General features: G+C 53.5%; 2 protein-coding genes across 12 annotated transcripts in view; one reads left to right on the top strand and one right to left on the bottom strand.

Moving 5' to 3' along the window:
• Positions 1-10: 10 nt before the first annotated feature.
• IRF5 (interferon regulatory factor 5) lies at positions 11-10202 on the bottom strand. 2 transcript variants are annotated; one of them, XM_045495590.1, is made up of 9 exons: positions 9905-10202; positions 5646-5851; positions 3455-3644; positions 2976-3040; positions 2440-2473; positions 2003-2272; positions 1324-1716; positions 1120-1238; positions 11-847 (listed from the first exon to the last, which is right to left on the bottom strand). In XM_045495590.1, exons 2-9 carry the CDS (start codon positions 5838-5840, stop codon positions 599-601), a joined length of 1515 nt encoding a protein of 504 aa, XP_045351546.1. In that variant the 5' UTR covers positions 5841-5851; positions 9905-10202; the 3' UTR covers positions 11-598. The 2 variants fall into 2 exon arrangements, with proteins under 2 accessions (XP_045351546.1, XP_045351547.1); XM_045495591.1 differs by lacking the exon at positions 9905-10202 and adding an exon at positions 7166-8569.
• A 4601-nt stretch (positions 10203-14803) lies between these two features.
• The window catches only part of LOC123606832 (kielin/chordin-like protein), a 39252-nt gene continuing 26209 nt past the window's right edge, over positions 14804-27846 (top strand). For 4 of the 10 annotated variants that reach the window (XM_045495576.1, XM_045495579.1, XM_045495577.1 and 1 more), the window contains exons 1-3: positions 14807-14933; positions 22962-23078; positions 25251-27836. In XM_045495576.1, the coding sequence (XP_045351532.1) occupies positions 27758-27836 (79 nt within the window). In that variant the 5' untranslated portion in view covers positions 14807-14933; positions 22962-23078; positions 25251-27757. Of the gene's footprint in view, positions 14934-22961; positions 23079-25250; positions 27837-27846 lie in introns of those variants that run through there. The other 6 variants (XM_045495582.1, XM_045495581.1, XM_045495573.1 and 3 more) reach the window with 5 other exon arrangements.

The raw sequence follows: 27846 nt of genomic DNA, 5'->3' as shown, positions 1-27846 counted from the left end.
TGGAAGCAACTGGATCTTTTCAATATTTATTAATTGAAAAATACATAAAATTCCACTTCTATTCCATGTTCTTTCAAGGAGGTAGCTGCCAGCCTTAAGCATCTGGTATAATACCTATGTGCATATCTGTCTCAGATATGAGGGTGTGAGGCTCAAACTAGGGAACCCCCAAATCAGATCAGGCCCATGCCCTGTTGAGAGAGCATGGCCCACAGCACTTGACTGTTTTTGCCTGAGGAATTGGGGGGCAACCACAAGGGTGGGCCACTCTGGGACAGATCCCTCTCAGCTAGGCCCCTAGGGTTGGGGGAGTTCTCTGCTCACTGGGGCTGATGGCTGAGTTCCTCCAGAGTGAGCAGAGGCGAGGCACATCCAGGAAGACTGAGCCCTGAAAGCAAAAGTGGCTTCTAGCTTCCCTCAGATGCTGCGAGGAGAGCCTGGAACACAGAGCTCTCTTCCCTCTCCTTAGCACAAATCCACTTCCAGAAGACCCAGAGAGAGGACCTGCGAGCCAATCAGGTGCCAACTGGGGCCATTGCACCTCCACATGAATCCACACAGACACCTGGGAAGCCCGTGCCAGTCACTATCCGCAGTCTCATTGTTGCATGCCGACTGGGTGCATCGGCCAGGCCTCCTGGCCAGCACCAAGACCTGCCACAGGAGGGGCCTGGGCCACAGGCTGCAACTGCTGCTGGGACTGCCAGATGTGATGGAGCTCCTTGAACTGTTCCACCATGTGGTCTTTGAGGTCTGGGTTTGAGATCTGTAGCCGGATACTATCAGCTGACCAAGAAAGCTCCCCTGAGAACATCTCCAGCAACAGCCGAGCTGCTACAGGCACCACCTGGGAGGCAAAGAGGGACAGGAGAACCTTGGCGGGACTGTCAAATCTAGTTGTGCCTGAGGCATCCATCAGGAAGAAGGGCCACCAATTTCTACTTCATACAAAGGCTAGTTACGTGTGGATAGCCCTGGGCCTTGATTATCACTGGCCGCCAAGTTCACACTGCTCAGAGAGCCCTGAGCCTCCACCCTGGGGCAAGAGCTGAGCCCCAGGATTTCCCAATATTCAAGCCAAAGCAGAGTGGGGACTTGAGAGATGAGATGGTGGTATACCTGTACAGTGATGAGCTTCTTCTCTCGGGGTTTGAGGTCAGGCCACTCCTCCCCAAAGCAGAAGAAGATCTCAAATGGTGGTGGGGTGTTGGTCTGGCCCTTCTGGAACAGGATGAGCTCTGCAGCAAGATCAAGACCCTTAGAGGCTAGAACCATGCTCCTGGACGACAGGAAGCCAGGAGGAACATAATGTGGGTCCCTCACCATTGAGAAAATGCTCCAGGCTGAAGAGCTTGGTTTTGACCTCCCGCTGGATGGGGTTGGGCTGTGAGCCGTGGGCTGAGGCGCAGGGCCCGCTCCAGAACACCTTGCACTGGCACAGGCGGATGGCATACAGATCTTGGCCTTGCAGCTGGAGTATAAGCCCGCGGTCCAGGACATCCAGCAACTGGTTTGTGTAGAAGCGTTGCTTGTCGCTGGGGATGTCCTCAGGGCTGGGGAAGCGCACTTGCTCCAGGCTCACGGGGCCAAAGAGCTCTACCTGCTCTTGGGTGGCCTCCAGCTGGCTGTAGAAGAGCCGGCAGCCCTGTGGGTTGCTGATGGTGAGGGCATGGGGTGGCCGCCCCCGGTACTGGAACTTGATCTCCAAGTCAGTCACTGTGGGGCAGAGGGCAGGCCCGCCCAGTCTGTGAGCCCTGTGCCTCCTCGTTCTGCAGCCCACTGACTTGCTCTTTGCCCAGCAGCCAGGCCATCTAGTCAGCTCTCCCACTTCTGTCTCCCCCCCCCCCCCCCACCCAAGGAGGGACTGGCTTGAGCATCTTTGCTCTTCATCCTCCACCCTTCTTGCAAACCAACCAAACCCCCCCCCCCCAGCACTGTTTTTGGACACAGCACCCCCCCCCCCCCCCCCCCCCCCCGCCGCAGCTCTCCTGTGGGTCCTTACAAGGCAGCATGTGGGGGCTGATCAGCAGGTTGGGCAGGAGTTGTTCGCCTGTGGGGGGCAGGCTGGCAGCCAGGGACCCAGGCTGCAGGCTCGGCAGGACCGCAGGGAGAAGCTCCCCAAAGCCAGCAGGGTTGCCAGGGGTGGGGCCCAGGAGGCTGGGGTCTGGTGCAGGAGGGCCCAGCACCACAGGTGGCTGGAGAGTGGGTGGCCACTTGACATCCTCTTTGGGTAAGGAATAGGGTGCCATGGGGGGGCCAGGTTGCACTGCTTCTACAGAGGGTGGGGGCAAACAGAGCTTTAATGCCACTTCTGGTAACCGCCCCCTAGGCCCACCTACTCTTGGCCCTGGGCCTCCCTTCAGCCCCCTCCCAGGTGCCTGTGGTACCTGCAGCTTCTCCTTACTCTAGGCCCCCAACCACACCACCTCCCAACCCCACCTGTGAGGCTCAGGCTTGGTAACATCCTCTGGAGCTGAAGAGAAGACAGGCAAAGGAGAAGGGAAGAGGCCAGAGAGAGAGAAGGGAGGCCAGGTTAATGAATTGATCTGATGCTAGAGAAATAACACATGAGCACCACAAAAGGCAATTCCCCAGTGTTCAGCTTAGCAAGGCCAGACCCTGCCTCCAGTCCCAGCTCTGCCCTCCCAGGCAGGTCAGTGAGCTCTCAGGGCCTCCGTTTCCTCATCTGCCTTCTACAGGTAGTAATACCTACTCAGCCCCAACTCCTGAGGGCGTGTCAGATGACATCTGGTCCTGTTTTGTGCCAACAAAACCCTAAGGAGATTCAGGGTGCTGACTGTGTTCCTATCAGAACTCCCAAGAAGAAGCTCCAGAGAAGAGCTACAGAAAGGGCAGTAGGGCCCTGGAGGAAAGGGGCCGCTTAATCCTAAAGCAGAGCAGGACAGCAGAAAGGCCGTAACAAAGCCCACCATGTCAGTGCACGCAGACACTGCCAAGAGTGGCCCAGAGCTCACCTCTTCCTCTTCCTCCTCCTCCTCCTCTCCTGCACCAAAAGCGTAATCCTCACTGGGCTGTGACTCTGCAGAGCAGGGAGAGAAAACAAAAACAGAAACGCAGTCAGTGGAGGAGGAGGAGATGGGAGAAGGCCATCAGGGCTCCATGGGGCAGCTCCTGCTGTGGCTTCTTCCCTGCCGAGAGCTGCCCAAACAGGAAGGTGGAAGGCCACACAGCCACCAGGAATCACTAGGGACCTCTCTGACCCCATGGCACTAAGCTCCTTAGGCCACTAGACCTACACTCACTGGAGCCAAGAACAAGGGCAAGGTGAGCAAGATAGACACAAAGCCTGGTCTGTGCCAGGCCATCCCGGGCCTCACAAATGGTCCGTCGCAGGCCACTCCTGGAAGCCCGGGGTGTAATGACCTCGCAGGCCCAGGGCCCTGCCCCTTCCCGCACAGTTTCCTTAGGTGGCCCATGGGGTTAGGCGTGATACCTGCAGGAGCATGGCCATTAGAGCAGACCTCGTAGATCTTGTAGGGCTGAGGTGGCATGTCCCGGGGTCCATCATAGATGAGGCGGAAGTCACGGCTCTTGTTAAGGGCACAGCGCAGGTTGGCCTTCCACTTGGCCGGGTCTGCCTCGTCCACCCCTTCGGTGTACTTTCCTGTCTCCTTGGCCCAGGCCTGGGCAGGAAGAAAAGATAAGGCAACGACAGAGAACCTCGACCTTCGCCAAAGCCCCAGCCCCTCCTGGCCTCTGGGAGTCACTGCTGAGCCAGTGAGACCTTCAGGGACACACAGCCTGACCTGGGTGTCCCTCTGCAAGGTAGGGGATACGACTCTAGGCCTTCCCAGCCCTTAGGGCTCCAAGAAACTAAAGGAAACCTAAGTGCTTTGAAAGGCATCTTATCCACTGCTCCTGCAAGGGTAAGTAAGGTAAAATCTCTAAGGAGAATGGTGGATGAGAACATAGGATCTGGAGTGGGACCGGGTTTGAATCTGGAAACTGCCACCCACCAGCTTTGTGCCAGGGGCATGTCACTTTGCCTCTTTTTGCTGTGATCACAGTGCATCACAGTGCCCACCTCACAGGGTGGTAGCAGAGACTCCAAGGCCCACAAAGCTCTCAGAACTGTGCCTGCACTTTGGACGGGCTCCATACACTTTAGCCGTTGGTATTATTTTTGAGGGTCAGTTGGCTAATACCAGGATTACAAAGGTTTCTTCCCTTTAATGTAGCAATTCGACTTCCAGGAATTTATCCTAGGGGTACAGAAGCATCCGCACAAAATTCTGCACGTAAACAAGGTTTATTCGTTGCAGCACTCTTTGTAAAAGTGGAAGACCCCAAATAAATGTCCCTCAATGGGAACTAGTTAAATTATGGCCAGTCCTTAGAACGGGATAGTGGGCAGCAAGAAAAAAAGGAGGGGGGGCTTTTGATATCCTAACATGTCATAATCTTCAAGAAATACGAGGTACAGGAGGGTATGTATACACCTATCATTTTGTAAAAAGGAGAAAAGATAGGTACATATCTGCACACATGCACAAAAATCTCTCAGGAAGGATAAACAAGACACTGACAATACTAACTGCCTCCAGAGAGGGAATGGGTGGCTGAAGACGGGGGTGGGAGGGAGACTTTGCTGCAAACCATTTTACACTTTTTAAATTTTGAATTGTGTTACCTCGTCAAAAATAAGAAACGGATTTGAAAAGAACCTTCAAAGGGTAAATATCAACCTGCAAAGACTAAGGAGACCCTATCCAAATGTTTAAAAATAAGGATTCTCTTTGACGCAGCAGTGTTGAACTCTAGGAACTAATCCCAAAGAAAATCATTTAAGATATACAAAGGGTAAGAGTTTAGAGGGTTTCCGTGGCAACGGGTCTTCGACACTGAAACACTAAGCACTAAGCAATGTGAAGTGTCCAAAAACTGGGTTTGGATATCTAAACTGCTAAGCCCCGCACTGGTCACGGAAAGTGACGTGGCATTTAGGGCAGAGGAAAGCTGGTTCCGATGTTGGATGGTGAAAAGTGCAGAATATTCCAGGTTGATTCCATTTTTGAATTTTATAGACACATATGCAGAAAACTGAACATACAAGCAAAAAATATCCATAGTTGTTATGTGCACTTCAAACACGCACACTGCACACATACTCGTGTGATGAGAAAGTGACAAGAAAAGGGAGGAGGAGGAGGAGTTACAGGAAGGTCTCCTGGGGGCCTTTCAGTCCCCACCTTGCTCTGGGCACAAGGTTAAAAAAAGGCACACTGCAGGGGTGCTTGGGTGGCTCAGTCAGTTAAGCGTCCGACTTAGGCTCAGGTCACGATTGCACAGTTCATGGGTTTGAGCCCGGTATCGGGCCCGGGAGATACTCTGTCTCCCTCTCTCTCTCTTCCTCTCTTGCTCTCTCACACACACACTCTCTCTCTCTCTCTCATGAACAAATAAACATAAAATTTTTTTTTAAAAGCACACTTTAGGGGCACCTTGTGGCTCCGTTAGGAAAAAAAAAAGGCACACGGTGGTTATGCCTGCCTCCCCTTAGTCCAAGCCTGTGGTCGCCTGCGGCAAGGCAGCTGGGACAGCAGTCAGTTTAAGATGTATGGGGAGGTCCTCTTCTAGGGAGGGGGTGCATCAGAAGTCCAGGAGTACCCCCATCCTGGGCTTACCTTGAAGATGGTATTATCTCCGTCCTGGCTGGGGCCGTGCCGTGTGGCATGGCGCCAGGGGATGTAGAAGAATTTCCTCTCCCCATTGACCCACTGAAGCCCTGGGTACTGGCAGCTGTTCACCTGGGCCACCAGCCAGGGCTTGAGTCGCACACGGCGGGGTGGAGGGGGGGGCCTGGGGGCCGGCTGGTTCATGGCAAAGGGATCTGCAGGAGAAAGCCAGAGGGGGACATCAGAAGCTCTGCAGCTGGCCGCTCCCTGCAGCAGGAAGATGTGAAGGGGGCCAAGCCAGGGATTTGCTGGCTTCCTCTTCCTCTCTGGTCTGCCCAGATGCTCACGGCCAATTCTCTTCCAACTGTCAGCTTTCTGGTCACAGGGTCACTGCATCTGCTTTGTGTTTGGGAGGTGGGAGAGGGGGTGGGGTTCAGATAGAGGGGATGCATGCGTGCCCCGTCCAGGCATGCTTTACCAGGTGGGGCATCAATTCCCCAGCTGCTGTGAGGCTGCAGCGGCCCAAAGGCACAGGGCAGCCCATCGCTGCCTCACTCCACGGCTAGGCAGCCCACAGCCGGTGAGTGACTGATACACGGGGACAAAAAGCCAGTCCCCTTGCTTCAGACGGGGCAAACCGGTGCAACAGGCGCTCCAGAGCTCGGTGTGGGGTCAAACCGAAGGCCATCTGCAGCCGATGCCACTTCCTTGCTTAGCTTTCTTCCTGCCCCACCCTGCTCCCCTCCTCTCCCCACCCCTTCTGCCCTCCCTCTCCTTATCCGGAGAACTCCCTCACTATGCCCCCTTCTAGGAAACTTGGCCAAAGACCAAGTCCCAGCATGTGAATGGAGGAAGGGTTTTCACACCCACTCTTCAGAGCTTCCTTTCTTCCTCAGTTTCCCTCCAAGGATGAAGCTTCCCCACACCTGGACATCTTGAGAGAAATCCCATCAGCCCACTCAGTCTACCTCCTGCCTCACCAGGGCAGCAGCCTTAAGTGGGACTTGAGAAATACCAGCCAACTGATATACCTCAGATGTTGGAAGCTTCTGTCCTCCAGCTACTTCTCCCCAACCAGCCCTGCTCTCTCCAGGATCCTCCTCTGAGGGGGGTTAAGACCAGACATGAGGAAGGCCACTGGGGCTGTGACACAGGCGAGGGTCCAAGGGGGGGGCAGGCCTGTCAGGGAAGGAATGGCTGAAGGAACTAGGGCGTTTGGATTAGTGGGTAGGGACAAGAGCTATCCTTTGTGGCACCACCATGTGACAAAAGGACTAGGGTTTGAGTCAATACCTGGACAGCCTCCACTGAGGCAGACTAGACCCAGGTTGAAAAAAATTTTAACAGCTAAAGCTATGCAATCAATAGGCTCGGCCTGGGAGCCACTGGTTTCTGGGGGGTACCTATGCCCAGGTGGGCTTCCAGGTGGCCTGCCTTAGGTGGCAGATTGACCAAGATGACCTCTCAGGCCTGGACCCTACCATTCCAGGCCTGCTGGGAGCCCTAACCTCGGTTTCCCTGCCCAGTACCTTTTTGGCTGTGGTTGCTAAGTGCCACCTCCACGCTGCTAAGAAGTCTCCATCTGCGGGCCTCTCCTCAGGGCAGTGCCCAGCTCTGGGCTAGGACAGGGAGTTTAGGAGAGCCCCCAGCCCTGCCCCCAGGCCTTAAAAGATTGAGGGTTCAGTTCCCCTTTCTACACCAGCCTCCACCCAGCCCCAGGGGAAATGAAAGTGGCCAGAACAGACAACTCGGAAATCTGACTCACTGTGAACTGGGGGAAAGCTACATGGAAAAATTCACATTTGGGTCCCCAAGACCAAATTCTCAATCCCTCACCCCGTAGCCCATTCCCCAGTCCCCTGCTGACGGTCACTGTACATTTGGTCTTGTTCACAGCTTTGGGGATGGCCTCACCCATCCCCACATTTGTATTTGTAGCTCCCACCTGCATCCTCAGACGAGAGGCCGTGGTCCTAGAATGACTGGTGATAGCCACCAAGAGCTACCATTCTGGCTATGTGAAGTGGACAGAGGAAAGCTCTGGTGACCCAGAAGGGAAGGCAAGCTTCCCTGACAACCAGCCCCCGATACGGTCAGGCCCGCAGCTGCGCCAGGGGTGATGGAGCTGGGAGACCAGACAGGCCTACTCCTCTCTCTGCCCAGGGCAAGGAGGAAGTTAGGGTGACTCCCTCCCCGGCCGCCTAGCCTGGCCCAGCAGTGCTGTTCAGTAGAAAGATGTTGAAATTATTCACGTCAGTAATGTACAATCCCTTCGGGTATTCTAAGGAGGGGAGTATGGAGAAAGGGCTCCCATAACAAGCAGCCAGGGCCAAGGGAGGGTATCCGGCAAGCAGGCCAAAGAAAGATCTGCCTCAGGTGCACCAGGCCCAGGCTCAGTGTGTTTCCCAACGAGGCTTCCTCCTGCCTAGGGGTGGGCTTAGATCTGATTCAGACTATCCTAATGCCAAGAGTTCTGAATTTCAATGCGTTTGGGCCCCATCCCACTTTTCCTCCAGGTAGAAATAGTGGCCCAGACTTCCGGGGCACCTCAGGAGCTATTGCACAGCTCTCAGAAAGTCCATCCACACTGTGCTCTGCCGGTGGGAGGACTTGATTTTTCAGTAGAGGGCGGGCTTGACCAGGGGGTCTGCCCTGACTCACTGACAGCTGAACACGTGTGCCTTCTGGAGACTTGGGGTGACATTTCTGCGGCCCCCACACCTAGGATTTGAGCGCCGGAGAGTGGGGAAAGCCAGAAGAACCTGCATCCGTTTCCATGGAAATAAGGAAAAGGTGTGGGCTGCTGAGGACCTGAGAAAGCCCTTATGGGTGAATTCTGTAACAGTGAAGCATCGAGAAGGGCAGCCCAGGAACCTCTGCTGGGGTAGGAAAGCCCCACAATTCACACCAAGGCCCTGGAATCCCCGAAGCCAACCACCTGAGGAGCCCGGAACCCTGCGGAGACCAGGGACCCCCTAGGGGAGGAGCTCTGCAGCCCGGTAGTGGGAGGAGCAGCAAGCCCCTTGCTACCTGTCTGATGCACACAGCCTCCCGGTAAATCCCACACTAAGTTCAGGGATAAGGCAAAGGGTTCCCTGCGCCTGGCGTGACCCTAAATCCCACCGCCTCCAGGTGAGTTGACCACATCCCGAGACAACCTGAGGCCCAGATGCCTCTCTAGGCTTCCTTCAGGGGAAGGCCAGGGTGCAGGGGGAAACCCCAAAGTAAGGCCTTTAGGCAAAAAAGGGTGGTTTCCCAGTGCCTCCCCGCACTTGACAGAGCCTTAGCGCCCCCCACCAGCTAGTTCCAGGGAGGGCGGGACGATGCTTGTGGCCTTGCTGCCCCTCTATTCTCCTCCATCGGCCCCGCCTGCGTCCTGGCAGGTCCTGGTCACTTATCCCCGTTTGGGGCGCGCGGGGAGCCCAGGCCAATCCCGCGGATCCACCCCCGGGGCGCGGGCTCAGCTTCTGCCTCTTGGAACGCTCCGCGGGCTGATGGCGCCCCCTGTCTCTTCCCCCACCCTGCCGTGCCCGCCGCCCATCCCCTGCCCCTGCTCAGAGACTGCCCAGAGAGTACTGGGCGCGGTGGCGGGCACCTTCTACCCGCGTCGGCCACAGTCATCTCACTTTCCCTGTACTTTTAGACTCGTTTTGTTTTTAAGTTCGAGGGAAGTATGTAAGGAAACTAGTCCAAGAAGTGCGCCCCGTGATTCTTCTCTGCTAGGAGGGTCAGTGCCTCTTGTTCTCGGCCGCTAGTCAAAAGACGGCGCCTCCGCCCGACACCATCTTCCCACACACTCTGCCCGAATTCCTGTCATTGGCAGGTGCCCGGGGAAGAGATGCGAAGCGCGCAAAAGGGGGGAATAGGGGCTCACCCCTCTACGACTCAAGCCAGACCGCTGTCGGGCGCCCGGGCGCTCCCCATCCTTGCGGCGGCGAGACGGAGGGAGAGCAGAGTAGACCTGGGGCTCCTGGCAGCGGTGACCCCTCCGCCGGGTCCCCGGGCTCCCCGGGTGCCTGAGGGACGAAGGCTGCGGGTGTGAGGCACCCCAGGCTGATCCGGACGTAGGAAGCACCTTGGAGGCCACCAGACCGGAGGGGCACGCCCTGCCGTGGGCGCCCCCTCTCCCCCCCGCCACCGCGGGAGCTAGAGCGCCCGGAGGAGCCGGACGCGGACCCCTCCCGCGCGCCCGCCGTACCTCCGTTCCCCGCCCGCCGCCGGCCGGTGCCCGCAGGGCGCGGAGAGGAGCGCGGGCGGCCGAGACCTACCTGTCTCCGATGCACCCGCGTGGCTGCGCCCGGGAGCACGGGCCGGGCGGCGGGGCCGAGCTGCGCTCTCCCGGAGCTGCGCCTCCCGCTCGCCTGGCACTTCCGCATCACCCGCCCCCGCCCCTGGATCGCGGCCGCCGAGCCTCTGCGCGCCGGCGGCGCCCCGCCCTGCCCCTCGGGACCACCCTGGGCGCCCCCGGCTCTGACCCGGCGACTGAGGGCTGCAGAGCGGGCCAGGCCGGGCCCCCCCTGTGCTGCCCAAGGCCTCTGGGGGAAACGGCAGGCCGAGCGGTGGCCTGGACCGACTACTGGGCTCCTTCGGCAATCTGGAACCGCAAAATAGTCATTTGACAGCCCCAGACCCCCTCCCCACGAAGCCAAAGTGCTCGGCGGGGCCCGGGAACTTCCCCAGCCCGCGCCCTCCGGGAGTTCAAGTTCGGGTCAGACACAGGCCGTCAACAAAGTACAAACGAGGGCGCGGTAGGGCCGACTGATAGGTAGCTTCTCGGTCCTCTCCCTGCCCGCCTGGCGCTTCTTGGAGGGTCGCTCCAGGGCCAAGCTGCTGGCACCTGGATCCGGACACCCCCCTCCTCGACGTGCTTGCAGACAAGGATCCTCAAGCCATTCTGTCCCTTTTTCTGAGTCTCAACCTGCCTGCCCCAGCTCTCCCTCCCTGGTTGCCTTTGGGACCTCTCAGGGTCAGTGCGTGGTCTCTTGTCCCACACTTAACTGCTACCTTGACCATCCATCTGTCTTCTGAACGTTCTTTGATTTCACAAATGGGTCTCACTCACTGGCCCCAAACTTCATACGTCCTGTTCCTTCTCCTGGAGCATTCTTTGCTTGATAATGACTGTTCTCCGAATTTTGTTTCAGCATGGCCTCCTCTGGAAAGCCTACCTTGACTTCCTCTCCTTCGTCGGGTTTCTGAGCTCTGAAGTTCATCCTCATTGGTTTCCCTTATGAAATTCTTATTTTAAAGTCTGATGCCCACTGGAATCAGCTTACTCAGGGATTACTCTTGTTTTTTCATTGTTTTCTATAGTAATTAAAAAAAATTTATAAATGAAGATTTCCAAGTTAACTGACCAAATTTTAGATAGCAACTACAATATATAAGTTCTAGATAGTATTATTTGCCCTTTAAAGTTTAGAGGCTCCTGTGTTTTTCACAAATCCAGTATTAGTTGATGAATCAGAACTTTGGCCTTCCCCTCCCCTCCCCTTTTCCCTCTAGGAATACCTGGGTTCGTCTTTACTACTAATCTGTGTCATTACTTACTATGTGTTGTCTTTTTTCTTCTTTTCTGCATCTCTCTCCCTCTCCCCCAACCCCCAGCCCTAATGTAAAATGGAAATCTAATTATGTACAAGGGTTTTATTAATAGTATCTGCTGCATATTTCACTATTTCATAGTTTTTAAAATTTAAAGAGTGTGGATGGGGAAAATGTGGGTAGGTAGATGGTTTTATATTTTTTTCTGTAAAAATGAAACTGCCATTTAATTGAAAGTGGCCATCACAAAATGGGAACCTTTTTTTTTTTTCTTTTTTTTTTTTCTTTTTTTTTTTCTTTTTTTTTTTTTTTTTACCAGAGACCAGTTATGCTTGATAAACAATATTCTATTTGGTCCAGAAAAAAATTATCTGGAACAATAGCCATCAAGAGAATTCTTTTATTGTCAGATGCCCCACACAGAGTCTGAGGGACCATGAGACTCTAGGATTCTGCACATTGCCCCCTATACACTGTCCCTCTAGCTCAGGTGAGGACCCGACTCTTAGAGACTCTGACTTTGTTAGGAACCATGCAGGGGCTATGTGTACATGAAGTTCACCACGCTTGAGCTGACATCTATCTCTGTTGCTAAGTGACCTTGGGCAGGTCCTGTGAATCTCATTCCCTGTCTGTAAAGGGGAGATGATATTACCAAGCTCATAGCATTGGCGCGAGGTTCCAGCAACAGGGGAGCTCCACTAGGGTCCTGCCTTGTCCAGACCCGGGGAATCTGAACGAAGAACCACTCTGGGACAGAGACATGGGATGGCGAGGAAGGGGCAGGGGCAGAGAGCATCATTCAGGCTCTTCCAAAACAGAAGGGTCCCCTTGCCTCCCAACGCTGTCTGTGGTGAAGAAAAAGCAAAGGGGAAGTGAGGGTGCACCTGACCACCTGCCATGCAATCACTCTCCATCCCCCACCCCACCTCCACACCCCCCCACCGGGGCCTGGCCACATGGGAGCAGACCTCCACAGCCCCAGGAGCCTTACTCCCAGCAGTAAGCCAGCCCTTGCCCCCACTTCCCCTGACTGGGGTGGCAGATTGAGGGTGTGGTCGGAGGCTTGATTCCGGTAGAAGCCAGGGTGCATGAGTATGTGGGTGGGGGGAGCTGTGTCACCAAAGGGAACTGAAAGAAGCCTAGTGTGAGCGGTAGGGAGAGAAGATAGAGGTGTAAGGGGTAAGTGGGACAAGACCTCCCACCCAACTCTGGACCCGCCCCCGTCAATGCAGTTCTGTGCAAATTACAGCTGCCCTTACCTCCCCTCCAGGAGACCCACCCCCTCAGCCCCAGCCCTTGGGATTCCCCAGGCTGGCCTTCTCCTCGGATATCCCCTCTTTTTGGGAACTTGTTGGCTAAACACCGGGCTCTGGAGTCTAACAGGCCCGAGTCACTCCCCAGTCTACCACTGAGGCATTGTGTGACCTCGAGCAAACCACCAACTCTCTTGGAACCCCCATTTCCCACCTGTAAAGCGAGAATAACAGCACTGTAGCAGGTTGGCCGTGGGGCCTAAATTCAACAAATGCTCAGTGAGCACCTTCTTCAGGCCAGGATAAAACGGAGAACAAAAGGCGATTCTGTCTAATGCCCTGCCCTATCTATGGTGAGAGATAGTAAATGCTTAAGTAACAAAATCGGGGGTCCTCGTGGGTCACTGTGCAGGATAACAGAGGCACGACATGACCCGACTTAGGTTTTAACTTGGCCGCTCTTGACTTTGTAAACACACAAGTGGTAGCTTTATTATTAGTGACGCCCAGGAGGCCATATCGGGGCTTCTTCTCCATTTCTTACCAACTGCCACCTCCTCAGAGCTTTCTGGGGCATGACCTGGAAGTCCCCCACTTGGCCAGCACAGTCACATGCACGTCTCTAGACCTCATGTCCCCTCGTCTCCCAATTTGCAGCTCTCTTTACCTCTTCACATGGCCTGAGGCCTAAGACACCGTGCTGTCTCCTGCATCCATCATCCCAGGCCCCAGCTCTCTGCTCCCTTGGCCCTTTTAAGAACAAATGTTACTTCCCTTTTCCTTTGTGGTCAGCACCTTTCCTCACCCTGACCCCCTGCAGCCTGGCTTCCACGCCTTTCCCATGGATTCTGCTCTGGACCTTGGTTCCACAGCTCAAGTAGGCCCTGGTACTCCCAGGAACGCCTCAGGAACTACAGTCTCAGCATCTCTCTCACTTAGACTCTCAGATCCTGCCTGGGATTTCATTAGTGCCAGGAGGTCTCATCAGCTCTTTAAAGAAAGATGGTGGAGACTCTCCTAGCTCAGCTCAGAGCCTTCCTGTCGTCCCCCCTCCTTGGTACTGCCCTGAATCTCAGTGCATTTGTCACTGGTTCTTCTGCTGACCCCTCCCCCACTCATATCCTTCTAGAGCCAGAATGCCCCACCCAGACATCCTGATACCCCCACCCCCGCCCCCACTGCTGCACGGGTGCTGATTCTAGCACTCTTAAAATCTGCTGAGCTCAGCATTTCACTCAAACCACTTCCGTCCCCACTGCTGGGCTGTCACAGAAGAGATCAGGGCTCCCGTCCTTCCTGCCTGTTGGTAGAGCATGAGGCACCTGGACAAGAAGGAAAAGAAAGAGGAGGAAATCTTCTAGGCTTCTGCAGCGCAAATAGTTGCTTTATGGGGACAGAGGCCACTTGGCCTCATAGGATCCAGCTGTGGACCTTGGTGTTCTCTCTTGTCCCCCAAAAGACCTGATTGAAGCCTAGACTCTTTATATGTCCCCACCAGGGAGAGGGGTCCCATCCAGGTCCATGAGGTCTACCCATCATTGGTTGGCATGTAGGGGACTCTGTGGTCACAGGCTGCAGTGGGCTTATCAGCCAGACCCATCTCAAGTCCCTGCAGCTTAGAACCAGTCAGTGCATGGGACCCTGCCTGGGGCAGGACTGGTGTCCGTCTGAGGTGAGAAGTGAGGGAGGGAGTCAATTCTGTCTAGGATGTCAGGGTCAGCCCAAAGGCATAGGGGTGCTCCCAACTCACATCTAGCCCTCAGGGTGGTAGGCAGATGACAGAGGACTAGGGTTGGCTCTGGGACTCCGGAAGAGGTGCTCTGTGGCCTGGAGCAGCTGAAGCATGAGGTCATGGGATGGGGCCACGAGGCATGACATTCATCCTAAGTGGCCTCTCAACACTTCATCGTGGAAGGGGGATGTCTGCTGCCCCTCTTTGGCCTTCCACAAGGCAGGCTGGGTGGGGGGGTGTGGGTTGAGCATCTCCCGCTAGAGGTGGGGGGAGGAGTGGGAGCTCTGGGGGTTGGTGGGAGCCAAACAGAACTGTAGGAACAGGTGCTTGATTCCTGCCAAGCAGACACTTCTGGACTACTATTTCCTGGGGGTCAGGCCTCTTGCGGGGGGGGGGGGGGTGCTGGGTTGGGATGTCCCCAGATTACTGCTCTGGTAGCTTTGGATGCCAGCAGTGAAAAGTCAAGAAAGCACAAAGTTCTAGGGGCTAAAGGACCCTGAGAGGCTCCTAGGACAGGCCTACGCTGTTCTCTTGGGTCCCAGAAAAGAGGAGGCTGTCAGGCCTCTCTGAAGGGGAGTCTGGCGGTGGTTCTTACCGGGCCAGTGTTCTAGAACCTCATTGTTTCACAGGTCTCCAAGCCAGGAGCCAACTGGAACTCTGATGCCCGCCCTAGTCCCCATGCCAGGCCGACTGCAACCACATGGATGCTGGTGGGCATGTGGGATTCAGGAGTCTCCACTGATCTGTGCCAGTCTGGAAGCCCACGTCTGTCCTGTTTCTCTCAGCCTATCCTCCTTCTTCTTGGCTGGGGCAGCGCATTCTTCCAGATCCGCAGGGGGACTGACACGACTTGACAGTTATCCGGGGCCCATCACGGAGACAGGAAGAACGAGCCACCTGCTCAAGCAGGAAAGAGCTCCCAGGGGCTTCTTCATCATGCCCACCCCCCACCCCCCAACACACTGCAAAGGCTTGGCTTTGCAAGTAGCAGGTCATAGAGCGTCCAAAAGAACTGGGCAGGGGGACAGCGATCCCAGGACTCCTGGGTCCCACCTGGGACTTGGCCATCCAGAGAGCAAGCGCCCAATCCTGCATCCTCACTGCGATTCGGGGCCCGGGGTTCAGGGGAGAGACGGTAGGGCCGCAGGCCCCTTGCAGAGGAACAGCCTATCCCAGGCCTTGGAGAAGAGCCAGGAGTGGTCACCGCCCGCCCCACTGCAGCACCAGGGAGGGGGGAATGCTGGGTCAAGGCGGTGTTGGAAATGGATGTGGTGTGGAGGGGGCAGGCCCCATGCTGGGCTGACCTGAGGAGCAGCTACAACCAGACGATCCTAATGAGTCCTTAATACATGCTACACGCTACGAAGCACGTTTCATGTTATTACTGCATTGAATTGCCAGGAGCAGCCAACATGAAGTGGGCATTATTAGTATCTCCCTTTACAAAGAGGCAAGCTGAGAAACTTGCTAACCCCGTGAACTTGAACAAGTTAATCTGTGTACTTCTTTGTAGTCTTAGTATCATCCTCGAGCTGATAGAAGCACCGCCCCGATCTCTGCCTCAATCTTCACATGGTGCCTTTCCCCATGTCGTATCTCTGTGTCCTGTGTCCAAATTTCCCTTTTCATGAGGATGTTAGTCATAATGGATTAGGGCCCACCCTAATGACTTCATCTTAACCTAAATAATTACATCTGCCACGATCCTATGTACAAATAAGGCCACATTCTGAGGTACTGGGTTAGGACTTTAATGTACGGATTTGAGGGGAAATAATGCACCGCCTACCAATATTTAACATGTAACCTACTTTGCACCAAACACTGGGGTCACATTTGATTTTCAAGGCAACCGTAGAAGGCAGGAGAATGTATCACATTCATTTTACAGACGAAGACCCTGAAGTTCAGCAAGGTTAGGTGGTTCACCCAAAGGCACACAGCAACTAGCCAGGGATTTGAACCACACTAAACCGTAAATGACGTCTGATCATGCCGGAGTCAGACACACCGGGGTTCAGGTCCTAACTGGATGGCCTGGAGAGGTATTCACCCTCTCTAGCCTTCAGTGTCCTCATTTGTAAAATAGGGTCAATATTGTCCTGTCAACAACAAAGTGCTGCTGTTCAATGGTGAGGATGAGGTCTAGCCTGGTGACTGACACAGAGTAGAAGAAATGATAGTGATATAAATGTAGCAGTAGCTGCTGGGTAGGGCATGTCCTGTGTTCTGTTGGTTCTGGGTGGCTGCCTCCCTACGACCACCTGTCCTTGCTGAGTCCCCAGGGCAGTCAGAGCCAGGGAGGCATGCAGATCAGTCCACCCTGGCCACCCAGGGCTCCCTGGGGAGCTGCACCCCCTAGACATGACTCCAACTCTTCCCCTCCACTGGGCCTGACACAAGTGAGGGGGAGGGTGGAGGGTGTTGGCAGCTGGGGGCCTCCTTCCCGTGCCCAGGCCCCAGGGTGTTGTCTGTGTAGAAAGGTGGCCCGGGTGTTCAGAGAATGACCACAGCCCCTGAGAGAGGCTGCCTACTGCCCAGCTGCCTCACCCTCTCTTCCTCAGGGACAAGCCCATGAGAAATTGTAGGATCAGAGAACAGACCAGGGGTTGGGGGTACAGGGATGGGGCTGACCACAAAGGAGCAGCACAAAGTGGTGGGAAGACTAAAATTAGTGGGTACACTAAAAAGAATGAGTTTTATTGTATGGAAATGACAAAACTTTAAAAAGTGAGTCAGAAGGGCCAAATTCTATGGGCGCCTGACTGGCTCAGGAGAAGCGTATGAAACTTGATCTTGGGGTTGTGAGTTCGAGCCCCACGTTGGCTGTGGGGGCAGATTACATGAATTAAGTAAGTAATTAAAAAAAAGAAGAGCCAAATTCTAAATGTCAAGAAGTCTTAGGAATAGCTTAACAAATTTAGTTTGTAGTTTCCTTTTTATGCAAGCAAAAGACCCAAATATGATAAATATGTCTTAGAGAACTCTTTAAATAAACCTAAAATAAAATTTCTACGTAATTAAACAAAGAGAAGCAAAGAAAAGGAATACATCCTTCCCAGAAAGGCAGGAGTGGCACCTTGTCCCTACCCTTTGTGTCTCCCTCCCTCCAGCCTGGCTTGTCAGGGCCCTGCTGTGCCTCCCTGACTTCCTCCCAGCTCTCCGGAGGCTGACTTCTGTCAAGTTCCCTGACTGTCCCAGGGGCTCAGACAAAGGGCCCACGGTCAGTATGGGTGGCTGCAGGTGACAGGCGGACAAGTTGGGGCCCTGGCAGGACACAGGTGGCATTAAATGGAGGCAAGTTCGCAGAAGTGTTAAACAGGGTTACCAAAGCCAGTGGGGAATGTCCAGGCACCCGGGGCTTAGCATCATCGGGAACCATTACTACCCTCTGAGGGACAACCTCCAGGACCTGCCACAGCAAGGCGACGGCACTGTCTGTTCCGTATCCCTGTCCCCCTATCTCTTGCCAATGCCTCCCCCTAGCCAAAGCCACCCAGAATCCAGAGACCAAGAGAGCCAGGGGCATGCGGACTGAGGAGGCCAGCCTTCTTGGGGCATGGAGTGAGGCAGAAGAAAGCAGGGGATGGATGGGGGGAGGGGTGGCAAGCAGAGAGAAAGGGAGGAATCTGATGGGGGGGGGGGGGTTGGGGGATATACCCTAGGGCCCAAGGTTACCTCGGGCTTCTCCCCAGGGGGCAACCAAGCCTCCCAGCTGCTCTTCCAGGCTGGGAGTTCCTGAATGAACGAATGAATGAATGAATGACAAATTTGAGGATGGATGAGTGACGGATATAATGGGAAGAGGCTGGCTCATGCTGGCACTAAGAAAAAGGTGGATTATTTTCCCCAGGATTTCCACCCTTCTAGGCCTTTAAAGACTGTTTCCTAAGTACCCACTTCGAGGCCCTGCAAAGGACCCTGAGCTGGAGAAGCAGAGGCCAAGGCAGGGGTGGGGGTGCCATCAGGCACTGGGGAGCCTGTGTGGCCCTGCCCTGCCCTGCCCGGAAGGCCTTGCTTCTCCTCCCTCTCACTGGAAATACACTCAGGAGCTGCCCACCCCCTAGCTCCACCCCCACCCCTCACCAAGGCCCTACCTTCTCCATCTGGGCCACTCAGGGCTGGGTTCAGTTGGGTGTTGATGCTGCAGGGGAGGGGAGGTGAGGGACGGCAGGGTGGAGACTGGAGACCGAGGGACCTGTCACCCCGATTAGTATAGTGTGCACATCTGCAGAATAGCACCAGCTCCCCAGCGCAAGCCTCCTGGTGGGAGGAACAGAGCTTGGCCTTGGGACCTCGAATGTTCTCAGAGTGCCCTGGGAGGTAGGGATGGTGGTGATTGATGGGGAGGGGGAGGCTTTCCCTTCCGCGGCTGGCGGTGCCAGGAGGGGCCTGGCATTGTGCTGGGCGCGTGAACACTTGCACATGTGCATTATCTGACCTAGATACTTTGTCAGGTTGCAAACCACCCCTCCCGCACCCTGTGCCTCTTTCAATTAGGCTGGGTGTTTAGCGAAGGCTATTGTGAGTCCGAGGGGGCAGAGGCAGAGAGGTGGGGAGCCCCAAATCTCATGGGGAAAACCTCATGAAGGCTCAGTTTCTGGAGTCCAAGAACCGGCACTGGGGTTGGGGTGCGGGTCAGGATGGGAGGGTGGGAGGCGTAAGGCAGGTCCCCTTCTGAGAGGTCTCTCTTGGGGGTCCTCAGACATCACATCCCCCACTTCTACTTTGGACTGGAGCTTGGAAGGCAGCAAATCATGGGACTGAGCATCACTTGGGATGAGGGTCAGGGGCCTGGGGTGTGGGTTCAAGGGCAGAGTACCCCTCATTATGCTTCAGCCTTGCCCCGACCCAGTCTTCAGTCGCAGCCTTCATAGAAGTCTGAGTGAGTAGTACGGGGCCCTATCCCCAGTGAGTGAACTGATCCCTGGTGTGTGAGTGATCCCGGTCTTCACCTTGTCCTGTGCTCCACCCGTTCCCTGCTCCCAGGTCTGTTCCCAAAGATTTCCAGATGCACTGACAGTGGGGTTCCAATAGAGACCGTTTGCTTTCTTAGCAGAGCCGCTGGTCGAATGAGATAGGCGGAAGCCTTCTGCGACTGTCCCCCGCCAAGCTTCCTCATGTTCAAATCCCCCCACTCCATGCTTTGCCTACCCTCCAGCCCAGCTTAGCTCAGGCTTCGAATTTTAGGATACTCTAGGGAAAGGGCAGAGGGTAGCTACCATTGCCACTGAGCCCTGCCCCCACAGCCTGTTTGTCTCTGGGGGCAGAAGGGAATGTGGACGAGCTCAGGGGTTATACCGAGAAGTACTTAAGGTGTAGGAAGGAGCAGCAGGGGCAGTTGCCAGGGGAGCCTGACCCCAGGGCTACCAATGAGCTGCTCCCAGACCTTAGGACACTTGCTTTCCTGGGCCTGAACATCTGACTCAGGAAATCCGAGGTGATGCCTAGGGCCATGCAGCCCCCCAAATGCTCCATCAAAGCTGCATCCTCCGTATCGCTCACTGGGGCCACCATGTGGCCATCTCAATGCCTCAGTCCTTCTCGGTGGCATCCCTTTTCCAAGGCCATTCTTGCTCAGGCAGCTTTCCTGCCCACACACTCGGCCCAGGACCTTCCCTGGGGACATCTTACCTGGACGGGACAGGAAGACAGTATAGTAAGCTGTCCACAGTTAGCCTAGAGCAACCACTAAGAAAACTACTAAATAAATAGGTATAAAAAAAATCATTTAGGAATAATTTAAATCTCTCACATTGTAAAAGAAGGCAGTCTGGGAGAAATAGAGGAACAAAAAAGACATGAGATATTTAGAAAACTAGCAAGATGGCAAATACAACTATCAATAATGTGAACGGATTAAAGAATCCAATTAAAAGGCAGAGATCATCAGATCCGACACCAATATCCGACAATATGCTATCTATAGGAGACAGATTTTAGATTTAAAGATATAAGGGTGCTCTCTCTCTCTCCCTCTTTTTCTCTCTCTCTCAAAATGCATAAACATTTTTAAAAATTAAAAAAAAAATCTATCGGGTCTAGTATAGCACAGGGGAATATAGTCAATAATGTTGTAACAACTTTGAATTTTTTTTAACGTTTATTTATTTTTCAGAGAGAGAGAGAGACAGAGCATGAATGGGGGAGGGGCAGAGAGAGAGGGGAGACACAGAATGCAAAGCAGGCTCCAGGCTCTGAGCCATCAGCCCAGAGACCGACGCGGGGCTCGAACTCACAGACCGAGAGATAGTGACCTGAGTTGAAGTCGGACGCTTAACTGACTGAGCCACCCAGGCACCCCACAACTTTGTATGTGATAGATGGCAGCTAGACTTGGTGGTGACCATCCTGTAATGTATATAAATATGGAATCACTATGTTGGGCACCTGAAACTAATACAATATTGTGTTTCAATTAAAAAAGTATTATGATGATGGTATATGTTAGAAATCTAATGGTTAATTTAAATTCACCTTTACTGTATATATTAAACATAAACTTTCTGCTTTAAACCTTAAAAAAAATCGACTGGGTCTGATATTAGTATAGCCTCTCAAGTTTTCTCATGGTTGCTATTTGCATGATATAGCTTTTTACATCTATTTGTATCTTTGGGTTTTTTTTTTTTTAATTTGTTTATTTTATTTAAAAATTTTTAAACATTTATTCAGTTTTTGAGAGACAGAGAGAGAGCATGAGTGGAAGAGGGGCAGAGAGAGAGGGGAGACACAGAATCCAAAGCAGGCTCCAGGCTCCAAGCTGTCAGCACAGAGCCCAACGCGGGGCTTGAACTCATGAACCGTGAGATCATGACCTGAGCCAAAGTCGGTTGCTTAACCGACTGAGCCACCCAGGTGCCCCGTTTTTTTTTTTTTTTTTCTAATTTTTTAATGTTTATTTATTTATTTTGAGAGAGAGAGAAAGAGGGAGAGAGAGAGAGAGAGAGTGCAAGCCAGGGAGAGGCAGGGAGAGAGGGAGAGAAAGAATCCCATGCAGGGTCCATGCTTCCAGCACAGAGCTGGATGCAGGGCATGAACTCATGAACTGTGAGATCATGACCTGAGCCCAACTCAAGAGTTGGATGCTTAACCTACTGAGCTACCCAGGCACCCCCAGACCCAATAGATTTTAAAACAAAGGAAGTTACTAAAGATAAAGAGGGACATTTTATCATGATAGAAGTTTAATTATCTAAGTGGTGACAATTAGAAACAGATATGCACCTAACAAAAGAGCTATAGTTCACAGCACATACAAAAATTAACTCAAAATGGATCAAAGACCTATATGTAAGAGCTAATACCATAAGAAAATATAGGAATAAATCTTAACTTTGGATTAGGTGATGGTTCTCTACATATGACACTTGAAGTAAAGCAACAAAAGAAAAAAAAAACAGATAAATTGAACTTCAACTTCATCAAAATTAAAAGCTTTTGTGCTGCAAAGGACACAGTAAAAAAAGAGTCACCCCACAGAATGGAAGAAAACAGGGGTTAGCCATATACCTGGTAAGTGATTTGTAATTTACAAATCTTTGTTCTTTGTAATATACAAAGAACTCTTACACTGAATAAGCAAAAAGACAACTCAGTTAAACTTGGGGAAAGGATTTGAATAGACATTCCTCCAGAGAAGTTATATAAATGACTAATCAGCACATGTAAAGATGTCAACATCATGAGTCATTAGGGAAATGCAAATCAAAACCACACTGGGATACCACTTTACACCCACGAGGATGGATATTAAAAAAAAAAAAGTCAGACAATAATGAGTGTTGTGGAGAATGTGGAGAAATCGGAACCCTCATATACTGCTGGTGGGAATGTAAAGCGGTACAGCCACTTGGGAAAACAATTTGGCACTTCCTGAAAAGGGTAAAGATAGAGTTACCCCACGAGGCAGCGATCCCACCTGGCAGACACCCAAGAGACGTTGATGCATAAATCCACAAAAAAACTTGCACGTGAATATTCATAATAGCCCCAAAGTGGAAACAATCCAAACGCTTACCAACTGATGAGTGAATAAATAAAATATGGGATACAAAAATAAAAACTGGAATGTTATTTGGCAGTAGAAAGGAACAAGGTACTGATACATGCCACAACACGGAAGATCCTTGAAAATACGCTAAGTGAAAGAAGTGGGACACAAAGGACCACATGTTGTAAAATTTACTCAGATGAAATGTCCAGAATAGGCACATGAATCCGTACAGAAGTGAAAATGAGTGGTTGGTTGCCTGGGGCTGGGGAATGGGTTGCGGTAGGAAATAGGGGGTGACTGCAAAGGGTACAGGGATTCCTTGGGGGTGACGAAATGTTCTAACAGTTGATGGTGGTGATAGTTTAGTATATTCACAGCCATGTGACTACACCCAATTACTGAATTGTATACTTCTCCCCGCCCCGCCCCCCACCATGACAACATCCTTTATTGGGCACCAGCAGTGCCCTGGGAAGCCCGCGTGCGCAGACTGGACGAGGTGCAGGGCTGGCTTTAGTGACGGTGCTGTCGCAGCTGCAGTCCACCACAGCCACACGTCCCAGTTTTTAGTTTCTTTGTTCAGCTTTATATACACTTTCAGGTGCCCCCTTCCCCGCCCCCGCTGCTGCTGTCACATGTGATCACATGACTTTCAACTTCACTCATGGGCTGCTCAGCTATCAAATCAATGGCAAAGTTTTCATTCGCCTCTTTCTGGTGACCTACAAATCGAATTTTCCTAGTCTTTATTATCATAAACATGACGGATGTGTGTAACCTTCTCCCTGGTGGGCCAGGATCTCACCCCGAAACACCTGGAGCCTCCACACAGCTCATGCCCAGCAGCCCCAGAAGGTCACGCTGCCGCCATCTTGTGGGCTCTGAATTGTGCTCTTTCAACAGGTGGATTTATGGTATGTGAATTATATTTCAATAAAGCTGTTACCAAAACAAAAACCATAAAAAGGGAACCTGAGGTTATTTGTGGGTATTAGGACATCTGGTGCCTCATGGTAGTCCAGCTGTGGTTTTGATCTACTGGCCTCTCCTCCTTGTCATCTGATCCCTCTCTTCATATTACCTGGAAGGAAGAGCTGCTATTCCTTTCCCTCAGTCCCTATTCTAGCTCTTGTTTTTCTCTAAAACTGTGGGGTGGGGCTATGGTGCTGGGTGAGACCAGTTGCTTGACCAGAAGAACCCCCTTGACCAGCCTTGGTCCAAACTCCAGTGGCCAGCCTATGTGGGAAGGCAAGTGTGGACCCTGACTGCCAAGGGAGTCCAGAGAGGGGTGCTGAGCTAATCCAAAGCAGAGGGCCTTGGGCAAGTGTAGGCAATGTCCCTTACTGACCAGCCTCCATCTGGCTCCTCAGAGCCACAAATTGAGTTGGGTCAGTTCTGACGCAGGCTGTCAATGATAGGCTTTGCCTCTGTTTGGGATCTGAAGTCTGGGGCCCTGACCCAGGATCGCAGGAATAGGGGCCAAAGGAACTTCTGAGACTCAGTAACCCCAACCCAATCTTTGGATTTTATAATGGGGTTGAGGCAGTGGGAAGAGAGACCCCTGTGTGTGCCCATCCACCGGTACCTGCCAAGCAACCCCCATGGCCATACCCTGGGATTAAAGCAGAAAGGGGCGGAGCTGGCAAAGTGGACCGGCTGGCGGGGCGCTCCCAACCCATTGTGCGAGGGAGCATAAATCTTGTAAATTTTGCACGCATAGATCTTGTAACTGCATGCATTCCCAGTGCTGTGGGAGAACCGAGGAGAAGCGGAAGTTCCCCGTGTGCAGGAGTCATGGGTGGTGGGTGAAGATCAACATCTCCATAGCGGTTAGGCATCAGAGCTCTGGTGGAGCGCCAGTCCCCCGCTCTCCAGCTGAGTGAGCTTGCCTAGGCTGCTTAAACTCTCCAAGCCCCCGTTCCCTTGCCTGTTGGAGCCATTAGGGATAGCAAGAAGAGAAATGGGTGGGAAGAAGAGGGAACTGCCAGCAGGAAGCTACATGTATGTATCTTGTCTCCTCCTCCCCCAACTTCTTAGCTTGAGAAATGAAAGTCACAAAAGTGATTGAAGACACCCTAGGTTGGAATAAGCACAAGAATGACTGGCAAGCTCCCCTCCAGGCTGGAGAACCTCAAGGCTTGGAGGTCCCTGTATGGGCTCCTGGAAACCTCCCCGCCCCCGCTCCCCCCCAGGTCCTTGCTCTGCTGCAGGATTCAGATATGCAATCTGATTGCATCAGTCTCTCTATGCCAAAAACAAAACAACAAATGTACACACACTCCTAAAATCCCAGCAGGTTCAATCCAACAAGGAAGTATTCGGTTCCAGCTGTGAATATTAATCTGTGCAGTGTTGGTCAAGTGTGGGGACTGGTATTTCGTACTGAGCAGTTGTGCCGCAGCTTGGCACAGAGCCTGGAACATCGTGAGGTGGACCTTGGCGGGCATTTTAAGGACAGGCAAAGGATGACCTTCCTGGAGGGGGACCGGTGGGCTACCTACTCTGAATTTGGGGGAGGGGTAGCCAGGCTGTGGGATACAGTTGTGAAATTCAAATCTCAGATCTCTGATAAACAACACAGCCCCCACCTGTTGTAGCAGCTCAGCTGGTCAGCCAGGGGTAGCCTTTGCCTGGGGTGGACATGATGTTGTGAGTGGGGAGGGAGGGTCCTGGGGGAATCAGGAGGCTGAGAGAGGAGCTGCTGAGATTGCGGACTCAGGGGCAAGTTGACAAGGGTTGTGGGGGTGGGGGGATGGGGGCTGGGATCCTGCACAGCCTGTTGCAAAATGCCAGCTCTAAACGAAATCGCATGGTCTACACATGCTTGCATATGGTTGTGTCAGCCAGGTGAAGGGTGTGGAAGAGCATACCCGTGTCACCCTTGGTCACCTGGGGGTGGCAGTACATGGGCAAGGGAAGGGCCTGGGGCAGATGTAAACGATAAGCTTTGTTTTTATACCTTTGTAGTATCTCATTTCGTTTGTCACAACCAGTATGGTTCGAAAGATATCAAGTGAAGTACAAGAAATTAATCATTTACTAATCTTTTCTGTCTCTCCCTCCTCACAACTGCCTTTTGCTCCCAGCGGGCAAATCCAGAGAGAAAACCAACCTGCTGCTATTGGCAGTGCAACCTGAAGCAGGTAAGGACCGGGAGGCAACTTATGTTGGGGTCTTCTGTTGGCCGGGCACCGCGCATACGTCAGGCGCACACACACATCAACCTGCAGACTCGGCGGTAAGAGAATCAACAAGGGATGTTGAAGACCAGGGACTAGCAAGGGTGGGAAGCCATCACCACTCTTGAGCTGAGAGGACAAGGGGAAGGAATAGCGTCATCACGGGAGCCAGGTGAGCAGAAGGAGGGAAGTAATACCCCTAGCCACTCTCCTCTCCTGCCTTCCAGGCCTCGCCTGTGCCTCTCATTGGCTGACCCCAGAGGCGGCCAGGGGGATGCGTCTGTAGGGGCAGAGAGGGAGGAGAATGAATGGGAGGAGGGAGAAATGGAGAACCACCAGCACAGACAGCGAGTGTGGAGCAGGAGTTGACCTCAGAACTTCAACTGCCCTACGTAGCAACATGTGCTCCTGTGCCCGCACGTCCCCCCGGCTCCCACACACCACTCTGTCTGTAGGGCCATCTTGCCAAGTAAAGGCTCAAGCCCGAGTCTTTCCTTCTTTCTCTGGCCAGAATGTCCTCTTCTAAGGGAAGGGCTGGGTTTTGGGTCGGGACAGCTGCGTCTAGCAGAAAACGTGAGTCCTGTATTCCAAGCCCGACACCTATGATCCTGTGCTCACACTCTTCCTCTGCCAGGAACCCCATTTCCCCTTCTCTTGACCTGCATGGGGCATTCCACCAAGGACCATGTTTTGTTTACTGCCACATCCCTGTATCTGGCTTGATGCCCGGCACAAAAGAGGCTCACAGTAATCACTCGTGGTGGAACTCAAATGACTCTCCGGATGCCCTTTCCTCGGGGCCCTGGGCTTTTATGTCATGGATTGGGTTTTCCAGAAGCTTCTTTACCTTCTGTTGCAGATAAAGAATGTACCGAGCCCCTCTTTCCAGCCATTAATTTACATAACCTTCACAAAACACTCAGTTGGGGTGGGGGGGGGGGTGTTGTTAGAGCTACAGGTCACAGCTAAGAAAAATTCACCACTGAAAGTTAAATGACTTGTCTGGAGTCACCGGTAGAAAGTCCCATCAGACCCAGGGTTTGGTCTAGCAGCTCTCACCACAGTCTGCGCTTAGCCTCTGCTCCACCCAGTCTCCCAGGGGACCTGCCTTATAACAGGCACCGCTTTCTTTAACCTTGATGGGACCAGAGCTGCTACTTCCTTGTTTCTTTTCTGGCCTGCTGGCCCTAGCTTTCCTCTGCTCCTGTGAGCCCAGCTCCAGGCCCGCTGAGGCCAGGTCTCAGCATTGGCTCACGGCCGCCCCTCCCCCTACTGCCAATGTCTTAGGCCTCTTTAGGGGTCCACATTCCTGGGGAGAGATGCGTCCTCTCTTAAGGCACACGGGGAGTGGGCTGGCGGGACCTTTAGTCCCGGCCTGGGCTGGGGGAAGGGTGACTTCTGACTTGCTGGCCTTTACAGCAGGGACGGAGACTGCTTTGGCAGGATTCATGGCTCCACCCTCAGTGTCCCTTTGCCTGTGAGCTAGGGGCCCGTCCCCACCTCCCCCTGCTTCCCAGCTGCACTGAGGAGTTTGTGGCCAGCTTTCTTCACTTCCTCCCTTTGGCCCCCTCTGCCTGCTGAGCCCAGGGCCCAGCCCTGCCCCCAGTCCAGGCTCACCCCCGCCCCTAGGCCTGACTTTAGGAACTGGAAAATGGGCAGGGACCAGCCAGCAAAGGGAGGGCTTGGCATTTGGGGCCAAGCCTGGGCTTACTGGAGGTGGCTAGGGGTGGGGAGTAGAGCCCAGGAAGGAAATGTATAGGTGGACAAAGGAGGATGAAAGCGGGAGCCCTTGATTCCAGAGGTCTGGAGCAGCACCTATGGCTGTTATTTGTTATTTACTGAGCACTTAATGTGTGCCAACCACTACCCTAAATTCGTTTTATATTCTCACTGCCAGTCTATAAAGTAGATAGTATAATCCTCAGTTTACAAACAGGGAAAGTGAGGTACAGTTAGGGGTCTAAGGGCACACAGATTTGGCTAAATAGGGTTTTGAACCCAGCCCAATCTGCTTCTCCTGCAAGCAAGAAAAAAGCTGAACTGGGAACCCAAGGGCAAATGGAATAACCCTAAGGGGGCAGGAAAACCAGCTGTCCCAGGGCCCGGGAGTGACAAATCCGTGTTTATTGTCCGGTCTCCTCCAGGGATCACGTGCAGGAGACGGTCCCAGCTTCCCGCAGGGCTGGGGCTGCTCTCCCGCCGCCTTACCTCTGAGACAGGGCTGGGGTCAGGATGGAGCTGGGGTCCAGGGCGCGAGGTGCCCATCAGGGAGGCAGGCGCCACCCCGGGCGGGATGACAGACTCCAGAAGCCCTCCCTGAACAAAGACTGGGTGGGAGGCGGCCTGGTGTGTCCCCACCCCGCCTCCCCCAGCGCCTGCTGAGCCGCGACCACAGACAGCGAGGCGGAGCGAGCATGGCGGGGCCCCCGGCCGCTCTGCTGCCCCTCGTCCTCCAGCTCACGAGCGTGACGGTGGCCTCCGCGACGGACGGAGGTAAGTCGGG

The sequence above is a fragment of the Leopardus geoffroyi genome, chromosome A2 (assembly GCF_018350155.1).
Source record: "Leopardus geoffroyi isolate Oge1 chromosome A2, O.geoffroyi_Oge1_pat1.0, whole genome shotgun sequence".
Lineage (NCBI taxonomy): Eukaryota > Metazoa > Chordata > Mammalia > Carnivora > Felidae > Leopardus > Leopardus geoffroyi.
The sequence above is the reverse complement of the archived record's forward strand: the minus strand, read 5'-3'. Positions and strand labels throughout refer to the sequence as shown.